Below are 22,176 nucleotides of genomic sequence, written 5' to 3' on the forward strand. Positions count from 1 at the left end.
TCCTTAATGGCAATGATACATGCGTGTCATGTCTCTTTCTGTCACTGAGATTGAGCACCACAAGATCGAACCCATCACAAAGCACCTCTTCTCATGGCAAGAAAAATTAATCTAGTTGGCCAAACCAAGCCAAAGTTTCGGAGAAGAAATACGAGACTATAACAATCATGCATAAGAGATTTCAACAAAGACTCAAATAATATTCATAGATAGATATGATAAGAAACTCGCAATTCATCGGATCCCAACAGACACGGACGCGCTTGCGCGCCAGGACGAGGAGCCAGCGGGCGGCGCGGTCGAAGTGGCGCACGCGGACGCGGGCGGTGAAGCCGTCGACGGGCGCGGAGCACCGCCACAAGGCGCGAGCGTCGGGCGCGGCGCCGGACCACGGGTCAAACTGGATGTCGAGGTCGGGGACGGATTCCCAGCGGCGGCGCCAGGCACGGGACAGGCGGCAGGTGCGGACCAGCTCCTCGAAGGGGAGCCGGGCGAGATGTCGTTGAGCATCTCCGGCGGAAGCGACATCAAGTCGTCCAGGACCGCCCGCCAGCGCCGGTTACTCCCCGCGCCCTCCATTCTCTTCGTCGTGGGTTTACGTGGGGGGTGGGTGGTGGGACGGGGGATGTGGCGGTGCTGATTGTGTGCCCGTATGTATCTATGGTGAGGAACTGGTTGACGTCTTCCTAAGGCTGGCCGGACTTTACAAATTCGGCCCTCAAATGTCCACGGACATGTCCGGGCATCTATGCGGACAGAGACCGGTCACGTTTCAAATTTGCTCCTCTACATCTGAGTTTCTCATATTTCACCCCATAAAGTCCTACAAACCATGCAAAATAAACCTACGTGCTATGGTACCCTAGCTACAATTCATCGTCGGAGATGTCCAAGACATCGGTGTCGGGCGTCGGGTGGACGGACGCGTAGGAGGGCTCTGGCTCCTCCTCCTCTGCAGCGTGCTCCGCCTCCATCTCCTCCCGACAACGGCGGCTGGCCTTCGCATTCGACTCCGAGCGGGGGGAATCGAGGATGGCATGCTGCTCCGCCTACAGATCCGCGTCCCGAGCGTCCCCTACATCCTCTTCCGGCTCCTCCTCCTCCTCAAGTCCTCCGATTCTACTCCATTCGAAGGTAGCCCCACGGTGATCCGGGCTTCACACCTTTCCCGAATCTGCTCAAGGAGTTGCAGCCCGCGCTTCGATGTTAGATATGGATGGCTCCTTACCCGGCGGAGTGGGGGCATGTCTACTAGTGGTGGCGGAGTAGAGGAATGTCTACTAGTGGTGGTGGATGGGGAGTGGAAAGTGACGACGACAGTGGACAGGAAAGGAAAATATGGGCGGGGTAGGGTTTCGATGTTGGCGGTCGGCTTAACTAGCCGGGATAGCCACTACGCAACCGGTCGAAGCACCGCCATACGATGCCATCAATCCGATGGAGGAGATGAGCTTCGACTTCAGTCCAACGTGGTGGACGCGCCTGGGCACCCCCATATCCATCCAATATTTAAGCTGGATATGAGAGCCGCCAGTTAACCCGGGCGTTTGAAGTTTAAGCTGGATATGAGAGCCACCAGTTAACCCGGGCGTTTGAAGAGCCCGTTTGGGACGCATCTTCGTGACCGGGTCGTCCGCCCGAGCGTGCCCGGGCGTTTGAGGCGAAGGAATCCGTTCAGGATCCGATGGCTCTGGTTGGAATTTTCAGATTTGCACCAAAAATCGGTTTTCACATGATTCGTTGCCATTAACATTTGATAAAGCAGACCATCAAGGCCAGCCTAAGAACTCGCAGGTCTCAAGCATGTGCGCGGCGAGATAATTAAACCACCAAAAGGAAAAACATGTGCACAGTGAGATTATTGAAAGCTTTCATGGTACAAAGACTGAAAATCAACAGATACAAAGCATTTCAGGTATCTTGCCGAACAGGAAGTTTGTCAAAGTAACCATTCAGCAGATGAACCAACTGGGGCAGTTCAAGGATAAATATGAAACAGAAGGGAATGCAATCACAGTCGTTTTGAGGGAAATGAGTTCCTTATTGCTGCCCGCGTAGATCCGGTGCAACCACACTTCCTCACGGATGATGCCTGCGGGGAAACGAATTAAACGTCATGAAACCATCCGAGTTCTCAAGCGTGACGGAAATAAAACTTGGAGAGCACAAGTGGACAGATGCTTTTTAAGCAAAAAAAGCATACTGCCGACGCGCCGACTTGCCAACCATATGGATTAAGCAATATATTATTTGTCAGGCAGCACAAACGGATATATGGACACTGGAACACGACTTCAAATGATTGAAAGATAACAATTCAATAGCAGACCTGGTCATGATATAATTTCTTGGAAAATGTGCATCTTCGAGGTTATTAGAACGTTCAAATGAGTTAAATCGAGCAGGGAATGAACATGCAAAGCAGCGGCTGACAATCAGCTGGTACTCCCAAGTGCACTTGCGGTATATAGACACTCAAACATGACTTCCCATGATAGAAAGATAGCAATTCAATAGCTAACCTGAGGTATAATTTCTGAGAAATGTGAATCTTTGAGGCTAGGCTACTGTAATGTTCGAATGATTTAAAGTGAGCAGTGAATGATCATGCAAGAAGTGACTGAAAATCATCTGGTATTTCCAAGGGTGCAACCTTCTGTTCTTTGATTATGTAGCAGCCATACTTGAGCTAAGGGTACAGGAAAAAGAACTACAAAATTTTATGATTATGTAGCAGCCAAAACTCATAAGGCCCTCACAATAGACATTTTCTTCTAATCAATGGAATTGCTTCTTCATAGTAAAACAAGGAGAGTAAGTTCAAAGCACAAACTAACTAATCATCAAAAAATAAGGAAGATGGCAAACTAATCATCAAAAAGTAGGTGTTACTTATCAGCAACTCAATTCTCAAATCCAGGATCCACCTAGAGTAATAAGTTGGTAAATAGTACTATCTCTTACTCCCACTATTCCTTGATATTGATGGTCTCAATACACACATTTAGCCATACATTTCCATACAACAACAAGTACAAATACTTATGTCTATATTGGTCAACGTTTTCAAAATTCTGATTGTGCGCATTGTAGAAGGGCATATACTTAAGAATGGAGGGAGTGAGTTGTATCATACGCAAAATTATGTATGTCTTATGAGTATATGTTTCCACTCTATAGACAGCACGATAGCTACCTGATGTTCAATTTTGAAATTTTGAACAATGCTAAATTTGTGAAGCAGGTCATCTAATATCGATGTAGTTAGAAGAGCATTAAGGTCTTAATCATTGCCACTCAGAGCTTATGGTGCCGGTATTAACAAAGCCTAATGGGTTGTGTATGAACTAGAACCTTGACAAGCAGCAAGTTGCTCAATTCAAGTGAACATACTTATCTGTCACCCCCTTTGGTTAACAGAAGACCTAAGGTAACAGATTTAAGTCTGATACACGAATGACCAAATACATAGATAGAACCTACAAGTTTGAAGAGAGTATTATCTATCCTTGATCCTCACAGAACAATGTCACCAACATTTGCATGATTACTCAAGCATGCCCTAGTACAACCAGATTGTAAGAGCATCTCGATGAGTGCAGTTCACATGTGAGACAGAAATGATCCAGTAGCCCAGTCAGGCAATTGCATAACAAAAACTAATTAAGGCTGATGAATTCAACAAAATCAAAACAGCCCAACGAAAAGCGCACACTATCGAAAGGCAGTGTACTTTGAATGTTCTAGCATGCCTACAGGCCTTCTCACCACTCACGAAACAAACATTAAACAGGACTGGAGATCCAGACAGCAACACGAAACACACTACGTTAACAGAATGCCAGTGGCTGGGGTAACACAAAGCCTAACTCATCAAAACCTGAAATAAAAATCCACTAAAGGCTTCTCCAACCAGCGGACTAAAGTAATATACTGGTATCTCAGCCCGATAAAACCCTCTCGTAGAAGTATTTTAACAACGTTTTTGGTAATATTCACAATGGATAACCGGTGGAGATAAGGCGATTCGGTACAGCTTCGCAAAATCAACTAAATGGTAAGCCATATGAACTGCTCCGTCCTTCACCCAGCAGCACCCAAAATCTGGCATACTAATAACTTATACAATACCAAACTATGCGGCCCAAACTAAACGACACCTAGCTGGAGCATTCTAACCTACATCGAATTCTCCTCCACGGATCGCCGCATTCGAATCCGCCTGCGCTATCAATCCAATCCCTCCCTAGGCAGGCAGAGACGACTGCGGACACGGCAAAATGGACGGAAGGAACAACGAGCATGTAGATCTTGCTGGAGGGGAGGGGAAGTGACGCACCGGATTCGGATTTCAGGACGAGGAGGGCGGGGCGGGGCCGGCGTGGCGGGCGAGGAGGTCGTCGTAGGGGTCGCGGCGGCCGGCGGCCTGGCTGATCTGGGGGTCCCAGGAGAGCTGGGAGTTGAAGCGGTCGAAGGTCCAGAAGCCGTAGGGGCGGAGCGGGAGCGCCCAGGCCGCCTTGGTGCGCTCGCACCGCTCCTTCATCCGGTAGACGTGCGCCCGCTGCGCCTCGTCGCGCTGGTCTGGGTCCTCCATCAGCCGCAGGATCAGGTTCTCCGCGAACTCCATGATGAATCCCATGGCGGCCGAGGCTTCTCTCTCTTTCGCTCGCGAGGGGGGGCGATCTGAGGAAATGTCTTCTTCCTCCGGCCCGGTCGGCGTCTCGTGGTTAGGGATGGTGGGTGGGTGGCCGGCGGCGATGTCAACGTGGATTTGCAGCAGATGATGACCGGCCCAGCCCGGCCCAACAGTTTTGGGCCGGAAGGTGATATCAGAAGTTAGCCTAGTCCGCTCATTTTCAGTTCTGTTTAACTGAAGAAAAAGTCAACTAAAAAAACTGAAGAAAAAGTCACCCCTAAAAAAACTGAAGAATACTGGTCAAAAAAATGAAGAATAAGTTTTTTTTCGCTGGAGACTGAAGAAAAAGTTTACGCTTGAAATGAAGAAAAGGTGGGAATCTTTTTTTGTGTGTGTTCTAGAAAAAAAATTGTACTAATCCGAGTGTTTGGGACAAGTTTAGGGTGCAAAATATTTTTTGATGGGAAAATTTAGGGTTCAAAATGTAGCATGTGCAAGATGATGCAGTAAAGTGAGCACTGGCCATTGGGGACTAGTTGATGTATCAATGCTGCATTTAACCACTCTGTTGCAAATATCTCACTCTTTCTATTTTAATCTGTTGCAAGTTCCTAACACTGCCTAGAAATTCAAGATGGTAGGATTAGATCCAAAAATGTAAAATTGGTCGTCACAGGTTCTCACGGCTGTGGAAAAAGTTGGCTAGAAAACAAGTCTGAAAAGTGGGGTAAAATGTTAAAAAGGTGTGGCGCATCACAACTCTGGCTACAACCAAACACTCACCGAACTTGCATGTCCTTAGTGTTACATTAGCTTCTAATACAATGTTAGTTTTATACACCAGGAAAGGCATCAGACCTAGTCCTGCTACAACTGCAGTAAGTACATCATATTTCTGCTGGAAGGGAAGAAGCCTTCAATCTAATCAGAACTCATGACCATCCGCGGAGCTCACATGGGTGTACAGAAGCATGATGTACAATCAAGCTGCACCGGCATTGCCTTGACCGCCATCCGGAGCACTTTCCATTGTCCTAGATGAGCTGCTGCGCGACAGTTGAGATGCCGCGGTGCTGGGTTTCTGTGCCTCGGTGGCAATCAGCGATGCGCTGCCCTCTGCTTCTTGGTGGAGAGGAACAGTGGCTGCTACTGGAGCAGAGGCATTTGCTTCTTGAACTTCACTGGACACGGTATGCGCACTCTTTTCTTTGGAGGTGACTGTGAACAACAAACAACGCATATCAAGGTAAATAAGAGGGAAGGTGGTTATCATTTCAGCACATGCCCAGATGTGAGAAGTTGCGCGAAATACCCAGAGAAGAAACAGAGCTGTGCGGTGCTGGAGGCGTGACTTGTGATGAAGCTGCCGCCGTTAGGGTTCCTCTTTTATTTCTTGCCTGCAGAAGGAATGAAATGATGTGAAGGATGAAACGCTACACAGCAAGTACTGACGTGATGAGCAGTGCAGGACGTACCTTCATCTCATCGCAGTACTTTACGACAGCGGATATGTTGCAATATCGACCGTGAACTAATGTATATACCCACAGAAGGAGCTTCCTTGGGATGCTTAGGTCAAGGGTGTCAACTATACCGGGGGCTTGCTGTAATAACCCTTCAACAGATGCATGGGATGGGGTTACTGTGTAGAGATTAATACCTGAGGGAAATGTTCCACAAGAACTGTCCCGATAAAAGTTGTAAGTGCTCTTCATTACAGTAACTGCAGTCTCCATGTTATCTTCGGATGTCTGTCTGATCGGAATGTTTTTAATTCTAGCGAGTGTCTCAAACCAATTCATGTCAAGACCTTTGAATTGAGTAGGCCCATCAGGGGATGAGATAAGGAGCTCATCAGGTTGCAGATCAACGTACAACAGAAGGCCATTGGATAATGGAACAGGCTGATTGTCTGTGTCCATAGATTCAGGCAGCGGGGTGATTGAGGCCAATTTGATGAGTATACAACGGCACCATGACAGAGAAGCATGCTTACAGATCTTCGCAAAGTTGCTATTTGTCAATTTAGGTGTCTTGAAACGCTTTCTTATCTTCTCGTTTAGTGCTTCAAGAACATCTACTCGGACATCACTTTCGAGCAAATGGATATATTGGTGGATATAGCTGCCATAAGGAAGCACTAATAAGACAACTATCTAGCTTAAAGAATAGTGTATTGCACTCTGATTGAGTTACTTACCCGTAAAGATTGCATTCTGACAACTCTGGACTGTTCACCTCTGGTATGGTGCTTATATCACCCAACAGGTTTGCATGGTCCATGAATACACCAAACATTTTCTCAAGTAGTTGCTCAGTAGAAACATCACCACAAACTCGACGGATCTCAGGATCATGGATCGCTGCTGTTAAAACTTGAAGATACTTCCCGAGACCGACAGGAACAATATCACCCAAACATAGAGCAAACTACAAAAGAGAACAAATAGGTATTGTATATCCAGAAAAAAGGTACTCCCTCTGTAAAGAAATATAAGAGCGTTTAGACACTACTTTAGTGTTCTATAAATGCTCTTATATTTCTTTACGGAGGGAGTATGTATTAACATCATTATACTGATAATTAGGAGGTACCCTCTTATCGGTTCGCAGGTATGTGTATGCCCTCTCAAGAGTCCACAAATCCATGTTCTTCTCCAACAGGTCCAAGTATAGTATCATATACTTCCTGATGCATGTAATGAATTTTCGTGAACTTTCTGATAAACTGACCTCCAGATTCTTTCTGGATACACCGATATTCGGATTTTTCCTCCTGAAAGAAAGAACGGACAATAAGAATTCTTTGGGGGAACTATCAATATCAGAAGTTGTAAAAGTCAATTACATCAGTATGTAAGTTCACAACAATATTACACATGTAGCAAAAGAGGCTTTACCTTCCTTTTCTAACAGCACCATCAATTTCCCACATGTTCACTGTAAAGGAAGAGCGAGTGGATTTGAAACAAAATGAGAGCTCTTCCTTAGCCCGCTCCAGGTCCCCTGCTTCACCCCTTCTATAAAATCCTTGAGCAAGCTTGTACCTTGCCTTGTGGAAATGCTTTAACTCCCCTTCCACACAAGTACCAAGGGCATGCAGACAGTCATCATAAAGGATGTGCCATGCTTTATCAAGTAAATCAGGCTTAACTAACTTATTTCCCTCCGCATCATCCAGAGCATTATCATTCTGTTCAGAGGACCCCAGCATGCTCAAGACATTTTCCTTAGTCGACTGGTTGTATGTGTAATCAGCAACTACCTACAAACCACACAATCCACAAAGTTAACATTTAATTACCTATTACTAAAGTACTATGACACAGATAAAACCATAACTACCAACAAGGATGCATCTCTGATTGGAAATCCAGAATGACGAAGGTCTCATAAAGTATTTTGACATTACAAGATTTTAATATTTAAGATTCTAATTCACAGTTTGGTGTTATATATAATACTTAAAATTGAGCTCTTGGTGCCAGACAAGTTGCCCAATATAGCCAAAGAGCTCAAAGATCCTGAGCTGACTTGGGCTCACTTGTCGGTGGCTCAGTTCGCAAGAACGAGCTGAGCCGAGCACTGCTTTGTCTTTTCACTCGTTGTCTTAATGAGCCAAGCTGGTTCATCAGCAGCTCATTAGCTCGTTTCATGTGTAATATAGCCCGAACCACATCTAATCTATCCTATAGAACATAAGGCCACACTTGTTTAGTTGGTATTTTGACATCACATATGTCGGGGGGGGTTTATCTATGAGAAACTTGGTTGGTGGTTGTTGAACTTAGTGAAACTATTACTTGCGTTGTTCTAGAACTTTAATTATTTATATGGCCTGTATGGAACCATTATTTATTATATATAAGAATGCCTGATAGAACTGCAATGCCTAGCATAGCCCCTAAAATCCAGTGACCAAATGTAACCACCTGAGCTATCAAGATGCCAGATCTTGTCCAAGATACAGTTATAAATGTACTTCACTAATGTGCTAAATTAACCTTTTTAAAAGAGAAACCATCTGAAGAAACACAGACTCAGCCATTTGATTATCAACATGAGCATGGCTTCACTGGTGGAACATTCCATACCATCACTCACAAGTCAGTCAATATGAAAAAGCATATCCGGGTGAGGACAGGAGTATACTAAAACCATCAAATGAAGAGACTAAACTGATGCCTAACATTTCTCTCCATTTGTTTAAAAATCAATTGACATATGTTATCTTAACAAACCTGTATCACATTAAGATTCTGTTTCCCTCGGGTATAAAGTAATTTCAAGCGTGATGCATGCATCCTGTAAACCGGGTCAACTGCAGTTGGATTCAATGTGATGGCTTTCTTGTAGTATGAAAATGCCTTAGCAGGTGATTGCCCCAGTTTCTCACACAGCTTTCCAAGGTAAAATGCATGGAGCCACTGAGACCTGCAAGATAAATAAGCATCATATCATTACATGTACGGCTCAGACTCTAGGAGGTGCTCATAGGGGTAGAGCTAGGGTGTGCATGCTACATTCATAGGGGTGAGTGTGTGTGCGTATTTGTGAGAGTCTACGTCTGTACTGTGTTTCCAAAAACAGAAGATAAAAAGATGAGTACAGGTTTTGTGTGCCAGATTACATGAGTTCAAAAGCCTTCTCAAATTGCTTCAGCGAATTTCGGCAGTTAATGTCCCATGTTGCATCCTTCACAGGCAATATAGATCTTTGATCATAAAAAGGTACCACATTTTGAACGCTGTCATAGTAAACTAGGGCCAACAATTCATGCATTTCAACCTGAAAAAAGGTGATTAGATGTCATTCCCAACACAAAGGCATCTCGCTGGTGAGTACCGGAAAAACAATAGACTGATGGATACACCTGATCAGGAATAGTTTTAGCCAATATTAAACTCATCATCAGGCTGCGTCGACTATGTCTACGGCCTGCCTCAACCCTTTGAATTAAAGCTGTATTTGTTCGCCAATCCAAAATGCTTATATGCTTACTACCATCGTTCAGCAACAGGTCAACTTCCTGTGGAAGCATGACAAACACTGGTTATACAACAGCATTGACTATAATACAAGCCAAACTTCAGCCAATTCCTAACTAAGAATATTACCTCATCATATAAACTTGAAAGCCTTTGCCAGCTTTCAAACCGTAATGGGTTATACAACAGATCATACTTGAAAAGATTTGCACTTTGTTCAACAAATTCTCCTCCTTCCTTTTTCAACACAAAACCTGTGTACTTGTCGCTGGGACTTGTATCTTCAGCTTCTGCGATGTAGTGATACAGGCTTCCATAAACATCTGAGTAAGGCTCGGAGCTGCATGAATCAGTCACAGAAAAAATAGTTGGTGTATATCCTCTACTGATTCTGTTTCAGTGCTTAAGGGAGTCTAGGTGCAATGTAAAACCTGTCAGCGGAAAGTTTCTTGAATGCTTCATAGCCTGTTTCACCTGGAAACAGTACATTCAGGACTGCTTCCCTAGATCCATGGGTATCATAAATTTCACAGAGTATCTTTTCACATGAATCAGGTCCGTCCAGGAAATTGTCAAGAGGGTTATTAACTAATATTTCAGAAGGTGGCTGAGGAAAATGTTTGCGTATCGCGCGCAGCACTCTCCGTAGTTTAACCAAACCAGTTTTCTGAAATAATAAATTAAGAACAGAAAATGCATTAATTCTCTATATTTAATGCTTCATACAATCAAAACTGAAACTAACAACTCATTATGAATTTACTCACAGATAGCTCTTTTGCATATGGTAGGACATACTGAAACACATCAGCACACTGTTCTTTTGTTTGATAGTCACCGCGGCTTGCATTCTTATGTACGGCTAGATCATCTTCACTGCAAGAATCCGGGTTTATCTTCAAACCATATAAGCAGAAAAAAGCCTGGTCCAAGGCACTATCAATACTTGATTGCATTTCCTCCAACTCTGCATTGGCAGAGCATTTATCAGGATAAATACCAACAAAAGGCTACATTTATTTGTTTGTTAATATACTTTCACTACAGCACCAAGAATTAAGGAGTAAGGATCGGTTCTATATGCTCACAGAGACAAAACTAGCCAGCATTGTCTGGCATTATACAACATCTGTAGTTCTCTGCCACATAATAAATAGAACTATAGGAGACACAAATTATAAACATGGTCAGAGTAATCGAGGCCTACCCGATTCTTCCTCATCCTCAGAGTTATGCTTATCGTCACAAATAGGGCGGTCATCAGTTACACTGTCCTCTGCTCTGCCACTTTCTAGAAGTGAATCTCCTTCCGTTCCATTTGGATCTATATAATAAGATAGAGAAGACCAGTGCAAGCAGTTAAGTAGTTAACTGACAAAGAAACATGTCCACCAGAATAAGTTTGCTAAGAAAAACCTACTAAGTTGAGATTTTAGCTTCACGTCTAATGCCATGAGATGTTTGACTGCAAACTTGAGGAAAGTCCCTTCCTCCCCTTGACCGTCCCTTCCGGCACAGCAGAGCCCATACTCAGCAAGCAAATCATGGACTGCGACAATTAAGTCAACCTGCATAGGTGAACAAAAGTAAGTTGAACTTTAAAAAAAAAACACCATAAATCTTATCACTAATATGAAGGAAACACATACCTGAGTTTTGACCGATATCGTTGGATCAAGATGCTGAAGTTTGCAAAACGCAATGGCTGCATCTACAAGGCAAGAACTCTCCAACTGGTCAGCCTCATCCGAGGTTCCAGAGCACGAGAGTTTTCTCCATACAATCATCTTGACAGCAGCACACATGATTGTAAGAAGCAATGATTGAATATTGCCAATGATATGAACTAGTGAACTCAAGCCCTCTTGCCAATCCTGCAAATAATAGCAAACAGTCACTTTGGTGACACTGTTAGGATCCATTAAATTACTGACTGGTGTGGGGTGTCGTATTTTTACAGGGATAATCATGACATATTACTAAGTACATTGAATAGTCATAAGTTACAACACACATAATACCATACACCATCCTAGCACACCTTTGATAAGCAACTTTACAATGTACTATGAGACAGCCAAAGGAGCAAACACATAGGAAGCGCAACATAAATCATCCTAGAATGAACAGCATAGCAAATTCCCCAGTCCCCATACCACCATAATAATGGTTAGATCCTATAATGAATAGCAGACAGCTCAGATGAACTTCTTGCATGCACAAGAAATTAACCACTGAAATGCTTCAACATTCAAAATAACATTAACTTCCTATTATATCTAATTACAGAGCTTTAAAAATAGCAGGATAACATAATGGCATCAATATGACCATATGTGTAACTTTTTGCAGCTGCAGCCTGCAAGTCTGGAAAACTTGCCAATCTACTATGCCGTCCTGTAGTTTGACTACTAAGATAATATGGTGGTAAAAAAAAAGATAATAATGTGCGAAGTATATGTTTACAACAAACATGCTTATTTATTTTTCTCCATGGTGAATCTAGGTGTTTATAAATAAAACATATAATAAATGGCCAAAGTTAGACTACCTGTCATAATTCATAAATGCACCAAATTTTAAATATTCCAACATCCCATCTATGCAGCCTACATAGAGCTATAATATTTACTCCCTCTGTCCCATAGTATATTGGATGTAATAAGATCTTATATTATGGGACGGAGGGAGTACCAAATATCCTTCAACATCATCAAGGCTACAAAAACTCTAAAGATTTAACAATGACTTCTCACTTATGCTCATCTTAAATAGTTAAAGGTATGCTTGGTCTGCAGCAAAAACATTGGCAAGCCAATATTTGGCAATACCAAAACCTGTCAATGTTCAGCAATTTTTGTAGAGATATGCAATGTAATTTGGTAGGCAATCAACAGATAACCATCTTTTTGGGCTTGCCATATTTTGGCATCAACCAAAATGCCCTAAATATTTCTGGCTAAGAGAACACTAACGTGCTGATATCTAGTACGCCCTCTGTCCCTAAATGACATTTTGGCAAAAAATGACTGGTACAGAGATTCATAGACAAATGAAGTGATGACTTACAGAAGTATCACATTGATCAATAACGTCTTTTGCTGTACTGACACTTCGTGATACGTCCTTGACTGCGTCCACAACACTGTCCAGCCGATTTCTGTTAAGTGCTTCCACAAAATCCGCATCACTTGAAATGTTTCCCTTGTGGGGAGTAATAGATCCAACCATGCCAGCTGCCACAGTTAGAACTTGTATTTTCCTTCGGTGAGAGTCAAGATAGATATTGACGTTCATTGGTTTAGCCTTTTCACATGCAGATATTAAGACATCCAAGGCACCCAACTCAAGTGAAATCACGTTCTCACTTTTGCTCGGCAAATCATATGCATTGCCACCATAGACATCATTGGTGGAAAGCAACAGTGGAGGAAGCAATTCCTTGAACTCTGTATGAGTTATGTTGTTGATATTCTCATCGTTCTTCCAAAGTAAATAATCGAGCTTGATCAAGTTAATTTCACGCAGAATCCTATCAGCTGTCAGAAACTTTACAAGCTTGCTGTGAGGTAGAGGGATAAACTCTCTACTGCCATTCGTTTTGCTGCTACTTCTTAGGAGTGACAGAGCAACATTGAACTCCTTATAAGCTTTTTCTTTGCACTCTTGTGCAAGGGACAGACAGCCACTCAGCCAGAAGAAGCGAATCCAGAACACATAATCAGTATTTGAAGATGTTTCATCACAAAACATGTTACTGGAAATTGATCCGTTAGAGTTTGAACAGCTTTTGGACGTATCTGAAGCATTTCTCTCTGTTTTATCACTTGAACGTATTTCTGCCTTGCAGTTTTCCTTGTCCAAATCAAAGCTGGTGGAGTTCATTTTCTCAACAGATAATGGCAATTCCATAGCTACTGATTCGATGACCTTACAAAGATGGTAAGAAGAATCAGATAGTTCTGAGGATGTTGATGGGCTTCCAGAACATATAGCTCGATCATAGTATAGTTCAGCAAGAAATAAACTGCACAGCGCAGATCTATCTTGCGCCCAGCCTCTAGTAAGTTTCTCTAGTTCAACAAAGTTAGCAAAGTAATCTTGAAAAGGTATGTCGATATGAGCAATCTCCTCCAATAACATAAAGCCAATATGACAAGGACCATTGTTCTTGCATATCTTTAATAGAAATTGCTTAACATCGTCTGCCTCACGGTCGGACGTATATGTGGGAATTTCTGGATTAGAAATGTCAGCATTTCCAGAAGAATCAGTCTTATATGCAGTGCTTGCCCCCTTCAGGATAAATGAGTCTAGAAACTGAGTTATTGCATGAGATAAATCTTTGCCATTGGATTCATTTTCATCTTTTTCGGGTTTGCGACTCCGCAGCCTCTCAAGGCGTCTGCTTCGCCTTTCATGAGGATGTTCTCTGTCTGAATTAACATCTTTCTCTTTAACTGTAGGTGTGCCATCATGCGATTGTAAACTTTCACCATCCCGGTACAAAACATTTTCACTTTCACCAGCAGATTCCATAGGTTTGGATGTACCTATAGATAAGACGACATCCACTGTGTTATAAGCAAGCCCCTTGACAGTCCCCTCAGTGTCTGAACATCTAGTCTCAGTATTTGCACAATGATTTTCATCAGCTTTCACATTTTTTGCAGTTAAGAGACTTATGATGCCATCTAAAACCGATGTCCATTTGGCTTCAACAAGTTGCAATGTTGCATCCCGTTTACTCCTCTTCCTTGTTTCTTGATTTAATACATTGTCTGCAGATTTTCTTTTATTGGAAAATTCAAGTTTGGCATGCTTGGGTTCAAGGATGTCGATACCCCGTGGTGCAAAAGGCACTGGTTCCACATCTTCAATGGTCTTCTTTACATGTAATGCACGATGATGTGATGGCCAATTCATAAGTATTAAATTTGCTACTGAAACACAAGAAACTTCATCACGGATCGCTATAAGGATCTCCAAAAGTTTCTCCATGCAGTTCCCTGTATAAAGCAACCAAAACTGAATGAAAAAACAAAAAAAAGGCATCACAAGTTTAAGATATGGTAGTTAAACTACTAAGTAGCTGATTAAATCAAAAGAAAAATGGAATGAGAAGGACATCATACAATTGTTTGGGCTGCATAGAAGCCCTTGCTCAAATGCCCATCTTGATATGCTCAGCAAACCCATTGTGCACGAGAGTGTTCCCAGATGATTCCATACAACTGAATCATTTGTATCAAGCTCCACAGCTTGTAGGTAACAGCGGAGAGCATTATCATAAAATTTCGATCCTTGTCGAAGGAAAACAGATGCAAGGTTTTTCAATGTCAAAAACCTGTGCAATTAAGGACGAAGGTCAGCATTTTGAACAGCAAATACTAATGCCGCACATTTCAAGTCAGTCAACCAATTCAAGATCAAGACAAAGACCGACCATTTACACACACAAAAAAAGACAAAGACAAACTATGCAATGTGTTCTACGATAAACCTGCAGGTTTCAGCATGTTATGACATGCAAGCAGTGCATTATGATTTTATTATGACATGCATAGGATTAGCTACTTACTAGAGCCGGCACACCATTCTGATTCATACTGATAGATTTGAAATAACTAGCATAATATCCGTGTAGTGAGACAGATTGAAAAAAATACTATAGAAAAAAAAAAGGGCAACCTGGTGCATGTAGCTCCCGCTTGCGCAGGGTCCAGGGAAGGGTCCAACCCTGCCACTATAGAACTAAAGAAAATAGGAAATATGCCACTTGTGCCAGATCAAACTACGGATACAGACATACTTGCCCTCTTGTCAACGATATATGCTAGATCCAACATGTGGTGTAGACAATGGTGAATAGACCACTGCCACTAGTTGACATCTTTTTATAGGGGTACAGGTTAGTTTTTGCAATAACATTGTTTTGTGAATAGTGACCAGTTTCATCCAATTTTGCATGTAACATCCACATTATGTCCAGGAGTTTGACAGACACATAATCCTCTCAATGACGAATAAAAAAGTACATTTATAGCATGACCATTACAAAAAGGTGACAAAGAGAACCTTAGCTGCAGCAAATGCTGATCACTGCCAATGTTCTCAACCTGTTGAAATAAACAATTGTTGAAATGAACAATTTGCTGTTACGAAGGAAGAACATCTGAAATATTCTTAGTGAGATTGCCTGAATTTCGGATATTAGTGGATCCTTCAAAACATCCTCCAAAAGTTCACAAGCTTTTGTGTAGTCTTTTTCTTGCAACTTGAGGAGTCCCTCATGGTATTTATGCGAAAGTGCAGATTCCTGACAGCAGTAAAAGGTTATTTCAATAATACAATATATTATGACAACAACATTAAGAGCTTCTAAAACTCAAAAGTCACTCTAGCCCCTTCTTAGTATCAAATATATTTTGACAGACATATTAAGAGCTTCTACAACTCAAAAATCAGACTCTGGCCCTTTTTAGGCTGCGGTTGGCATTGAGGTGGATTATGATAATCCAGCTTATCAACCAGCTCATCCAACCATATTAAAAGCTTTTGATGTTTGTTTAACCAACTTACCTCTAGTTTCGTGGCTATTTTCCCACAGCAGATTATAAAACAAGCACAATGCAGCACAGTTCAGCAACTGCAAACTGAGCCTTGGTAGCAAAAACAAGGCTATGTGCATTATATATAACCACAAGGAAGTCCTCCTTTTGAATCAAACATGGCGTGTACACTACATAACTCAGCGTCAGGACCAGTTGCACTAAACCTGAAAGATCTAACTATAGTGTATTGCCCTCCTGCGCCTGCAATCTTGGCAATGCAAGCATTGGAGTCTGTAGTTTCATCTACCACGCCGCGTTTAACTGAATCACATACCCCAATTAACCCATCACATTGCGCTCGGAGAAATCGAAAACCCTAACGTGGCCCGGGTGACGAGCTACATACCAAGCCCGCTGGAAATTCAGGCATTAGGAGCGTGGCACGCTCGGAGAGAGACGGGCGGGAGGAAGGGCGGGGAGAGGAGTTCGTACCTGTGCTTCCTTGGTCGGCGCGAGCGGCTCCCACTGGCCGACGGTGTCGCTCTCGTTGATGGCCGCGATGGAGAACTGCGGAGGGGCGGAGTGAGAAGCAAAGCAATCAGACAAGGGGGGCGAGGGGGCGCGATACGAGGGGCGAGGAGCTCACCATGGCCGGCGGCGCGGAGGAGGCCGCACGGGGACCGGCGGCGACGAGGGTCCCGGCAGCGAGCGGTGGTCGCCGCCGGGGAAGTGCGTCCCGAGAATAATTACGGCTTCGCCTTTGCCAAGGTTTTTTCCCCTCGATTGGGGTATGGGTTTCATGGGCCGGGGCCGGGGCCGGGGCTACAGTGTTGTGAGATGCGTTTGCGTGTGGGGTCGTGTTGCCCATGGGCTTCTGCCATCTGTGTCGTCGCTAAAACACGTTCAACCGCTGCGCCGGGCTGGGTTTCGGGCCGGGCTTGTGAAAGCCAACCTTATGTTCTCAAGCCCAAGCCCCGCCTAGAGCCCGAAATACACACTTTTTCAAGTCTGAGTCCGGCCCAAAATTAAGCCCAAAGACCCAGCCTGGATGCTGTTTTTCAGCGCTTGCACATGTAAGCCCGGCCCGAAACACTAAAAAGGAGAAGCCCGAGCCCGGTCCAAACTACCTTCCAGGCTGGAAAACGAGGCCCGAGCCCCAAACCGCAAGCCCAACTAGGCCCAGACGGGCTTTTCGGGCCAGGCTCAGGCCGGGCTGCCTATGCCCAGGTCTAGTCGTCGGACACGGAATGGAAGGTTCAGATGAATAGTTGTGATCTGTTTTCTCTCAAAAAATAAAAAGATTGTGGTTTTTTTAAAGTTAGCAGGAGAGTTGCTAAGATTATATTGCAAGAAGGTGAACCAGCTTAGATTAATGCAACTAGATGATTTCCCATGTGTTGTCGCGAAAGCAATAAGAGACATGTAGGGTGTAGCTATGGAATATTATTACTGCATACTAACATTTATTTTATTAACTTCTGTTATTCGTTGCACTGTCATGATTGAAGATGAATAGATTGAAAATTTTCACGCAGAAAATGACTTAGCGGTTCGTGCAATTTTTAAAGTAAATTAAGTTAATATTTCCAATGAGAAAACATCTCAAGTCAGACTGTGAGATTAATATTTGGTATTCCTTTGTTTTCACTTTCATAAATGTATCTTCATAAAGTCTTGTAGCATTGTAGATTTTTCAAGAAGACATGCTTTAGTATTTGCGAATAGACGACACACCAAACAGCACTTGCATGTACGCATTGTCTTCTTCCATCCATATTTTCACTCTTTAATATATTTTAACGATCAATATCTAGCATCAATTTCGTTCAATTTTCCATGCAAGCGTGGATAAGATGACATTAGTTTGTCTAAGATGTATGACGTGGGTAATTATGTGATTAATTTGACATGGAGGAGAGTGCATGTTGTAATAATAATTAATGTTTGGCTGAAAATGATGTTATTAGATGCTGACATGGCACACATGGTGAGATGGAATGGTGCATGTTGAGAGAATTGCTTGCAGTGGAGATGAACTTTTTAAGGATGTAAGGTCCATAATGGTCTCTTTCTAGCAGCAAACTTCGGATGTAATCGCTTGGTGATTGAGTTTGATAGCACTTTGGCGAATGAAGATGCGAACCAAACTGAGACTTTTGGGGTCTAGATGTTTTTGCCGTTGAATGCAAGCAACTGGTCCTAGAATTTGCTACTTTTAGCTATGTTCATTGTCATAAAGAAGCTAATGTGGTAGCAAATAGGTTAACTAAGCACTCTTATTACACTAGATATATAGATGGGACTCAACGTCTCTGACTTTGATATGTAGTTGGATATGTGGCCTGAATTTGACATAAGGGTGATTGTTTCATGCCGTTCGTAAATGCCCTCTATTGTAAGCAAGCGACAATAGATGATAATGTAATTGAGTTTCCTTTCAGGGTCCATTGTGTCAGAGCGAGGTAGAAAAGAAGGCACGTGCCCTATTTCCCTCTATAAGACCGTTGAAGAAGGAGATCCATGGTGGGCGGATTCCACTCCTCTTTCTTCATTGTCATGGATCTGGAAGGGAGGACGCGAAGAGATCGAGCTCGCTATCTCTCGAGGCTGCATATTTGGGATTGAAAGTTATCTCGGGTTTTCTTCGTTCAATCTCATGCTGCTACACCAACCGCGGTCATCATATCATTAGATCAAGCAAGCAATCAATTACAATTAGCCTTCTTCAAGCTCCAAGGTGATGCCTTTTTGTCCCTCACCCCAATGATGGTGATAAATCATGTTGGAGAAGGTGACAACAAGGAGTTCCGCGTGAGGCCGTCGGTTGCACGAGGATGACATCGCGTTTGAATTTTTATCTGAAAAGTGTCATGTTTAAAATTTGGAGGGAGTTGGATGCAATTTCTTTTTCCTTAGGGGCCCTGCAACACGAAGACTGGACCTCGCCCGGCTCCACATTTTATGAAACACAATGAGCTCAGCAACCACAATATTGCAGTTATAGTACTCAGGGTAACAAGTGCAACCGCATAATCCAATAAGGGCAAGCATACCTTCTACTAAGACAATTGAGACAAAAGCAAATCAAAACAACAAACATCACAATAACAATATCGGTCACTGAAATATAACAAGGCCGATGACAGAATGACGCATATATTTTCCAAGTGAGGACCAAATCTTCATGTTGCCGTCACCAGCAACCTTGCACCCCAACCAACACCAGCAAGGGGGGAAGGACAGGACGATGCATCACCTTCAGCCAAGTGCCGACCATGTCAGTAGTGGCAGAGAGCGAGTAAGCAACCAAACCTCCTTGGTGAGCCCCTCGAGTACGTTTCACGGTTCCTCCGCCGCACATCACACTCGAGAGATCGCGCAGCCCTGCAACTTCGCAATATGACCAGCAAGCTAAATCAAGGATATCGCATAATTTTGTTGCTGCACTTCCATATGACCTAGTGGAGAAGCTATGTACCTTGAACATCGTGTAGAGAGATTCATAGGAAGACCCCCGCAAGAAAGGAAGATTTGTAGATGGATACATACCCCATCCGGTCCTTTTTACTCCGTGCATAAGTTTCGTGTGAAGTCAAATTTTGTTGACCAATTTTTGATTAAAAAACATCAACACATACAACACCAACCACATTCCATAACGAATCTAATGACATTGATTTGGTATTGTGGATGTGGATATTTTTTCTATAAGTTCAGTCATATTAGAGATACCTTGACTTCGAAAATAGCTTATATTCAGAGTTGGTCCCTCTGGGCGGGGTTCGACTTCTCCGCGGGTTGGTCGCTCTGGGCGGGGTTCGACTTCTCCGCGGGTTGGTCGCTCTGGGCGGGGTTCGATTTCTTCGCGGGTTCGCTCTGTGCGATCTCCTGCTTGCTTCGGTGGATCTTGTGGCGCAATCTGGTTTGTTTCTATTTTTTCTTTCGTTTGGTTGTGTCTGCTGTTTTTTGGGATTAGTTGTTTTGCTTTGTTGTTGGAAGCAGGTGGTGATGTTTCTGCTGGACGACGCAGGGAGGAGATCCGGTTGGGCAAGCGTCCTGGCATCGTCTCCACGGCCCTTGCTCGATCTCCAATTCTCCATCAAAGTTGTGTTCTTCTGTTCCTTTTTCACGCACAACGATCAAACCATGCGGAGAGCGCAACCGTCGAAGGCGAGCAGGTGAGGTTGATCTTGACGGCGTCCTACTGCTTGCCGGCAAGGCCGTCCCATGGGAAGCGCCGCCTGTCTCACGCAGCCTATCCCCTCCAGCGCCGGTTCTTCATGCCTTTTGGCGGCGTCGGGGCATCACCGCCTCTCCCTCGCCTTGCACCTCTGGACGTCGCCCTGTTCTATCTGCCCTTCTTCTTAGATCATTGATGTGCAGCATCAGGAGGGGCGGTGGTACGGTTTGGCTTTGGAAGCTGGCCATCAAATCCTCTTGTACAGCTCTGCTGAGATGCAACACAAAATATTTGAGTGGCGGTCTCATGGTGGCCGCAGGGCCTCGACCCGCTCTTCGATCCTTTTCTCTTTTCTTTCATCCGAGATGGAATTGTGCTCCGTTCGCCACATCCCCGAGCATGCACCGCCATGTTCGGATTCTAGCGGCCTGCGGCCTTCCTTAGCGACAGGTGTCACGGTCCATGGCGTTGGTGGAGGAGGCGATCAACACGGCGGGCAGCGACAACACGAAATCCTGTATGTTGAGCACCTGGCCGTGAGGATCACGAGCACACGAGCGGAGGGGCGACAACACAGCGGAGCTGTTGAAGCTCCAGCAGTTCGGCTTCTCCCTATCCGCACAAGAGAAGCAGGTTTCGCCGGCCACTTATCTTTCTGATTTTCTAGCTAGAAATTGGTGTGCTTCACTTATTAGTTATTTCTACTAGATGCATGTTACTACTCAAATTCTTCGTATTTCGCTTGGGATCTCGATGGGCCTAATAATCTTCTCTGAATTTAATCATGCTGCAGGACCGAAGGGAGATGATCAGAGCGCGGCTCTGGACACTTACTCACCAGGAAAGTTAGACGGTCTGACTGCATAGTATACAAAGATCATTGATTCTATCTCATAGTCACTTACCCACCAAGAAAGCTACATGATAGTTTCTTTAGTAATAGGTATATAATTTTGAACGTATAGTTTTCTTTTTCTTTCTCGCAATTTGTTTATTTCAGTTGCCCTATCTTCAGTTGAGCTCATGTTTTTTTTACAAATTAACCGCATTTTAGTATCCTTTTGTTGTATATGCCTAGAAAATTATATAGGTTCAATTATTAATTGTTGCACATAGTTGGATTTGATTCTAAGTTCTACTTTGTTCTGTAACAGTAGAAATGTAGTTCTCGAGAGTTTAGTTCTAAGATTAAGTAATTCATGTAGTGAATAAATGGGTGACACTCAGATTGTCGGAATGTGCTTAGTGTAGTACATAAATAATCCTACATATGATTTACTTGTATAACACTTTTTGTGGATTGCAGGTTTGTAATGCTTCTTGTGTTTCTAGGTCTATACAGCACGTTAAATCTTGCAAATAGAGATAATTCTGAAGTTATTTCGTATTTGCTTTGTACATGCAGTTTTAGTTTTTATGTCATGTGGTCCATGAAGAATCTGCAAATAATGTTCAGAGTTGTTAAAACAAGACTCACCACAGGAGTGAGAGACTAACATGTTGAAGGCTTCAATTACTGAATAGAGAGAGCTCAGTCACAACTTATATGACAAAAGGAGTATGCTTATTTGTATGTGGGAGTAAAGAGGTCCATATTTGCAGAACATCGCGATACTTTTTTGTGCGGGTAAGCATCGTGATACTTTTAAAGGTACAAGTACAGTAGTTTAGCATAGGCCAGGGACTTTTCCTGCTGCTCTAATCCGCTTGACCTGTTCAAGGGATGTTTTGTTGTTCCTGTATGGTCAATGAAAACTGGTCAGACACTGAGGTCTTCCAATCCACCACACGATATGACCTGCTAATCAACATCGACTA

The 22,176-nt window shown here is 43.4% G+C and overlaps 2 protein-coding genes across 2 annotated transcripts; both read right to left on the bottom strand.

Moving 5' to 3' along the window:
• Nucleotides 1-1,858: 1,858 nt before the first annotated feature.
• LOC123087252 (uncharacterized) lies at nucleotides 1,859-4,739 on the bottom strand. Its single transcript, XM_044509217.1, has 2 exons — nucleotides 4,340-4,739; nucleotides 1,859-2,092 (listed from the first exon to the last, which is right to left on the bottom strand). Exon 1 carries the CDS (start codon nucleotides 4,637-4,639, stop codon nucleotides 4,352-4,354), a length of 288 nt encoding a protein of 95 aa, XP_044365152.1. The 5' UTR covers nucleotides 4,640-4,739; the 3' UTR covers nucleotides 1,859-2,092; nucleotides 4,340-4,351.
• A 600-nt stretch (nucleotides 4,740-5,339) lies between these two features.
• On the bottom strand, nucleotides 5,340-16,993 carry LOC123087253 (calcineurin-binding protein 1). The gene is made up of 21 exons (XM_044509218.1): nucleotides 16,825-16,993; nucleotides 16,671-16,745; nucleotides 15,824-15,943; nucleotides 15,703-15,743; nucleotides 14,760-14,971; nucleotides 12,694-14,633; nucleotides 11,274-11,498; nucleotides 11,045-11,192; nucleotides 10,832-10,948; nucleotides 10,392-10,591; nucleotides 10,056-10,291; nucleotides 9,754-9,964; nucleotides 9,510-9,665; nucleotides 9,267-9,424; nucleotides 8,878-9,070; nucleotides 7,537-7,901; nucleotides 7,232-7,412; nucleotides 6,837-7,066; nucleotides 6,112-6,760; nucleotides 5,949-6,033; nucleotides 5,340-5,854 (listed from the first exon to the last, which is right to left on the bottom strand). Exons 1-21 carry the CDS (start codon nucleotides 16,825-16,827, stop codon nucleotides 5,619-5,621), a joined length of 5,781 nt encoding a protein of 1,926 aa, XP_044365153.1. The 5' UTR covers nucleotides 16,828-16,993; the 3' UTR covers nucleotides 5,340-5,618.
• Nucleotides 16,994-22,176: the final 5,183 nt, after the last annotated feature.

This window comes from Triticum aestivum, chromosome 4A, assembly GCF_018294505.1.
Source record: "Triticum aestivum cultivar Chinese Spring chromosome 4A, IWGSC CS RefSeq v2.1, whole genome shotgun sequence".
NCBI lineage: Eukaryota > Viridiplantae > Streptophyta > Magnoliopsida > Poales > Poaceae > Triticum > Triticum aestivum.

Bases quoted from the DNA above. Each gene is read 5' to 3' on its own strand.
- LOC123087252 (XM_044509217.1), bottom strand. From the start codon at position 4,639: ATGGGATTCATCATGGAGTTCGCGGAGAACCTGATCCTGCGGCTGATG.
- LOC123087253 (XM_044509218.1), bottom strand. The intron at 7,902-8,877 runs GTTTGTTAAGAT...TGTGGTTTGTAG, and splicing joins AGAATCTTAATGTGATACAG to GTAGTTGCTGATTACACATA. The intron at 5,855-5,948 runs GTATTTCGCGCA...TGTTGTTCACAG, and splicing joins CAGCTCTGTTTCTTCTCTGG to TCACCTCCAAAGAAAAGAGT.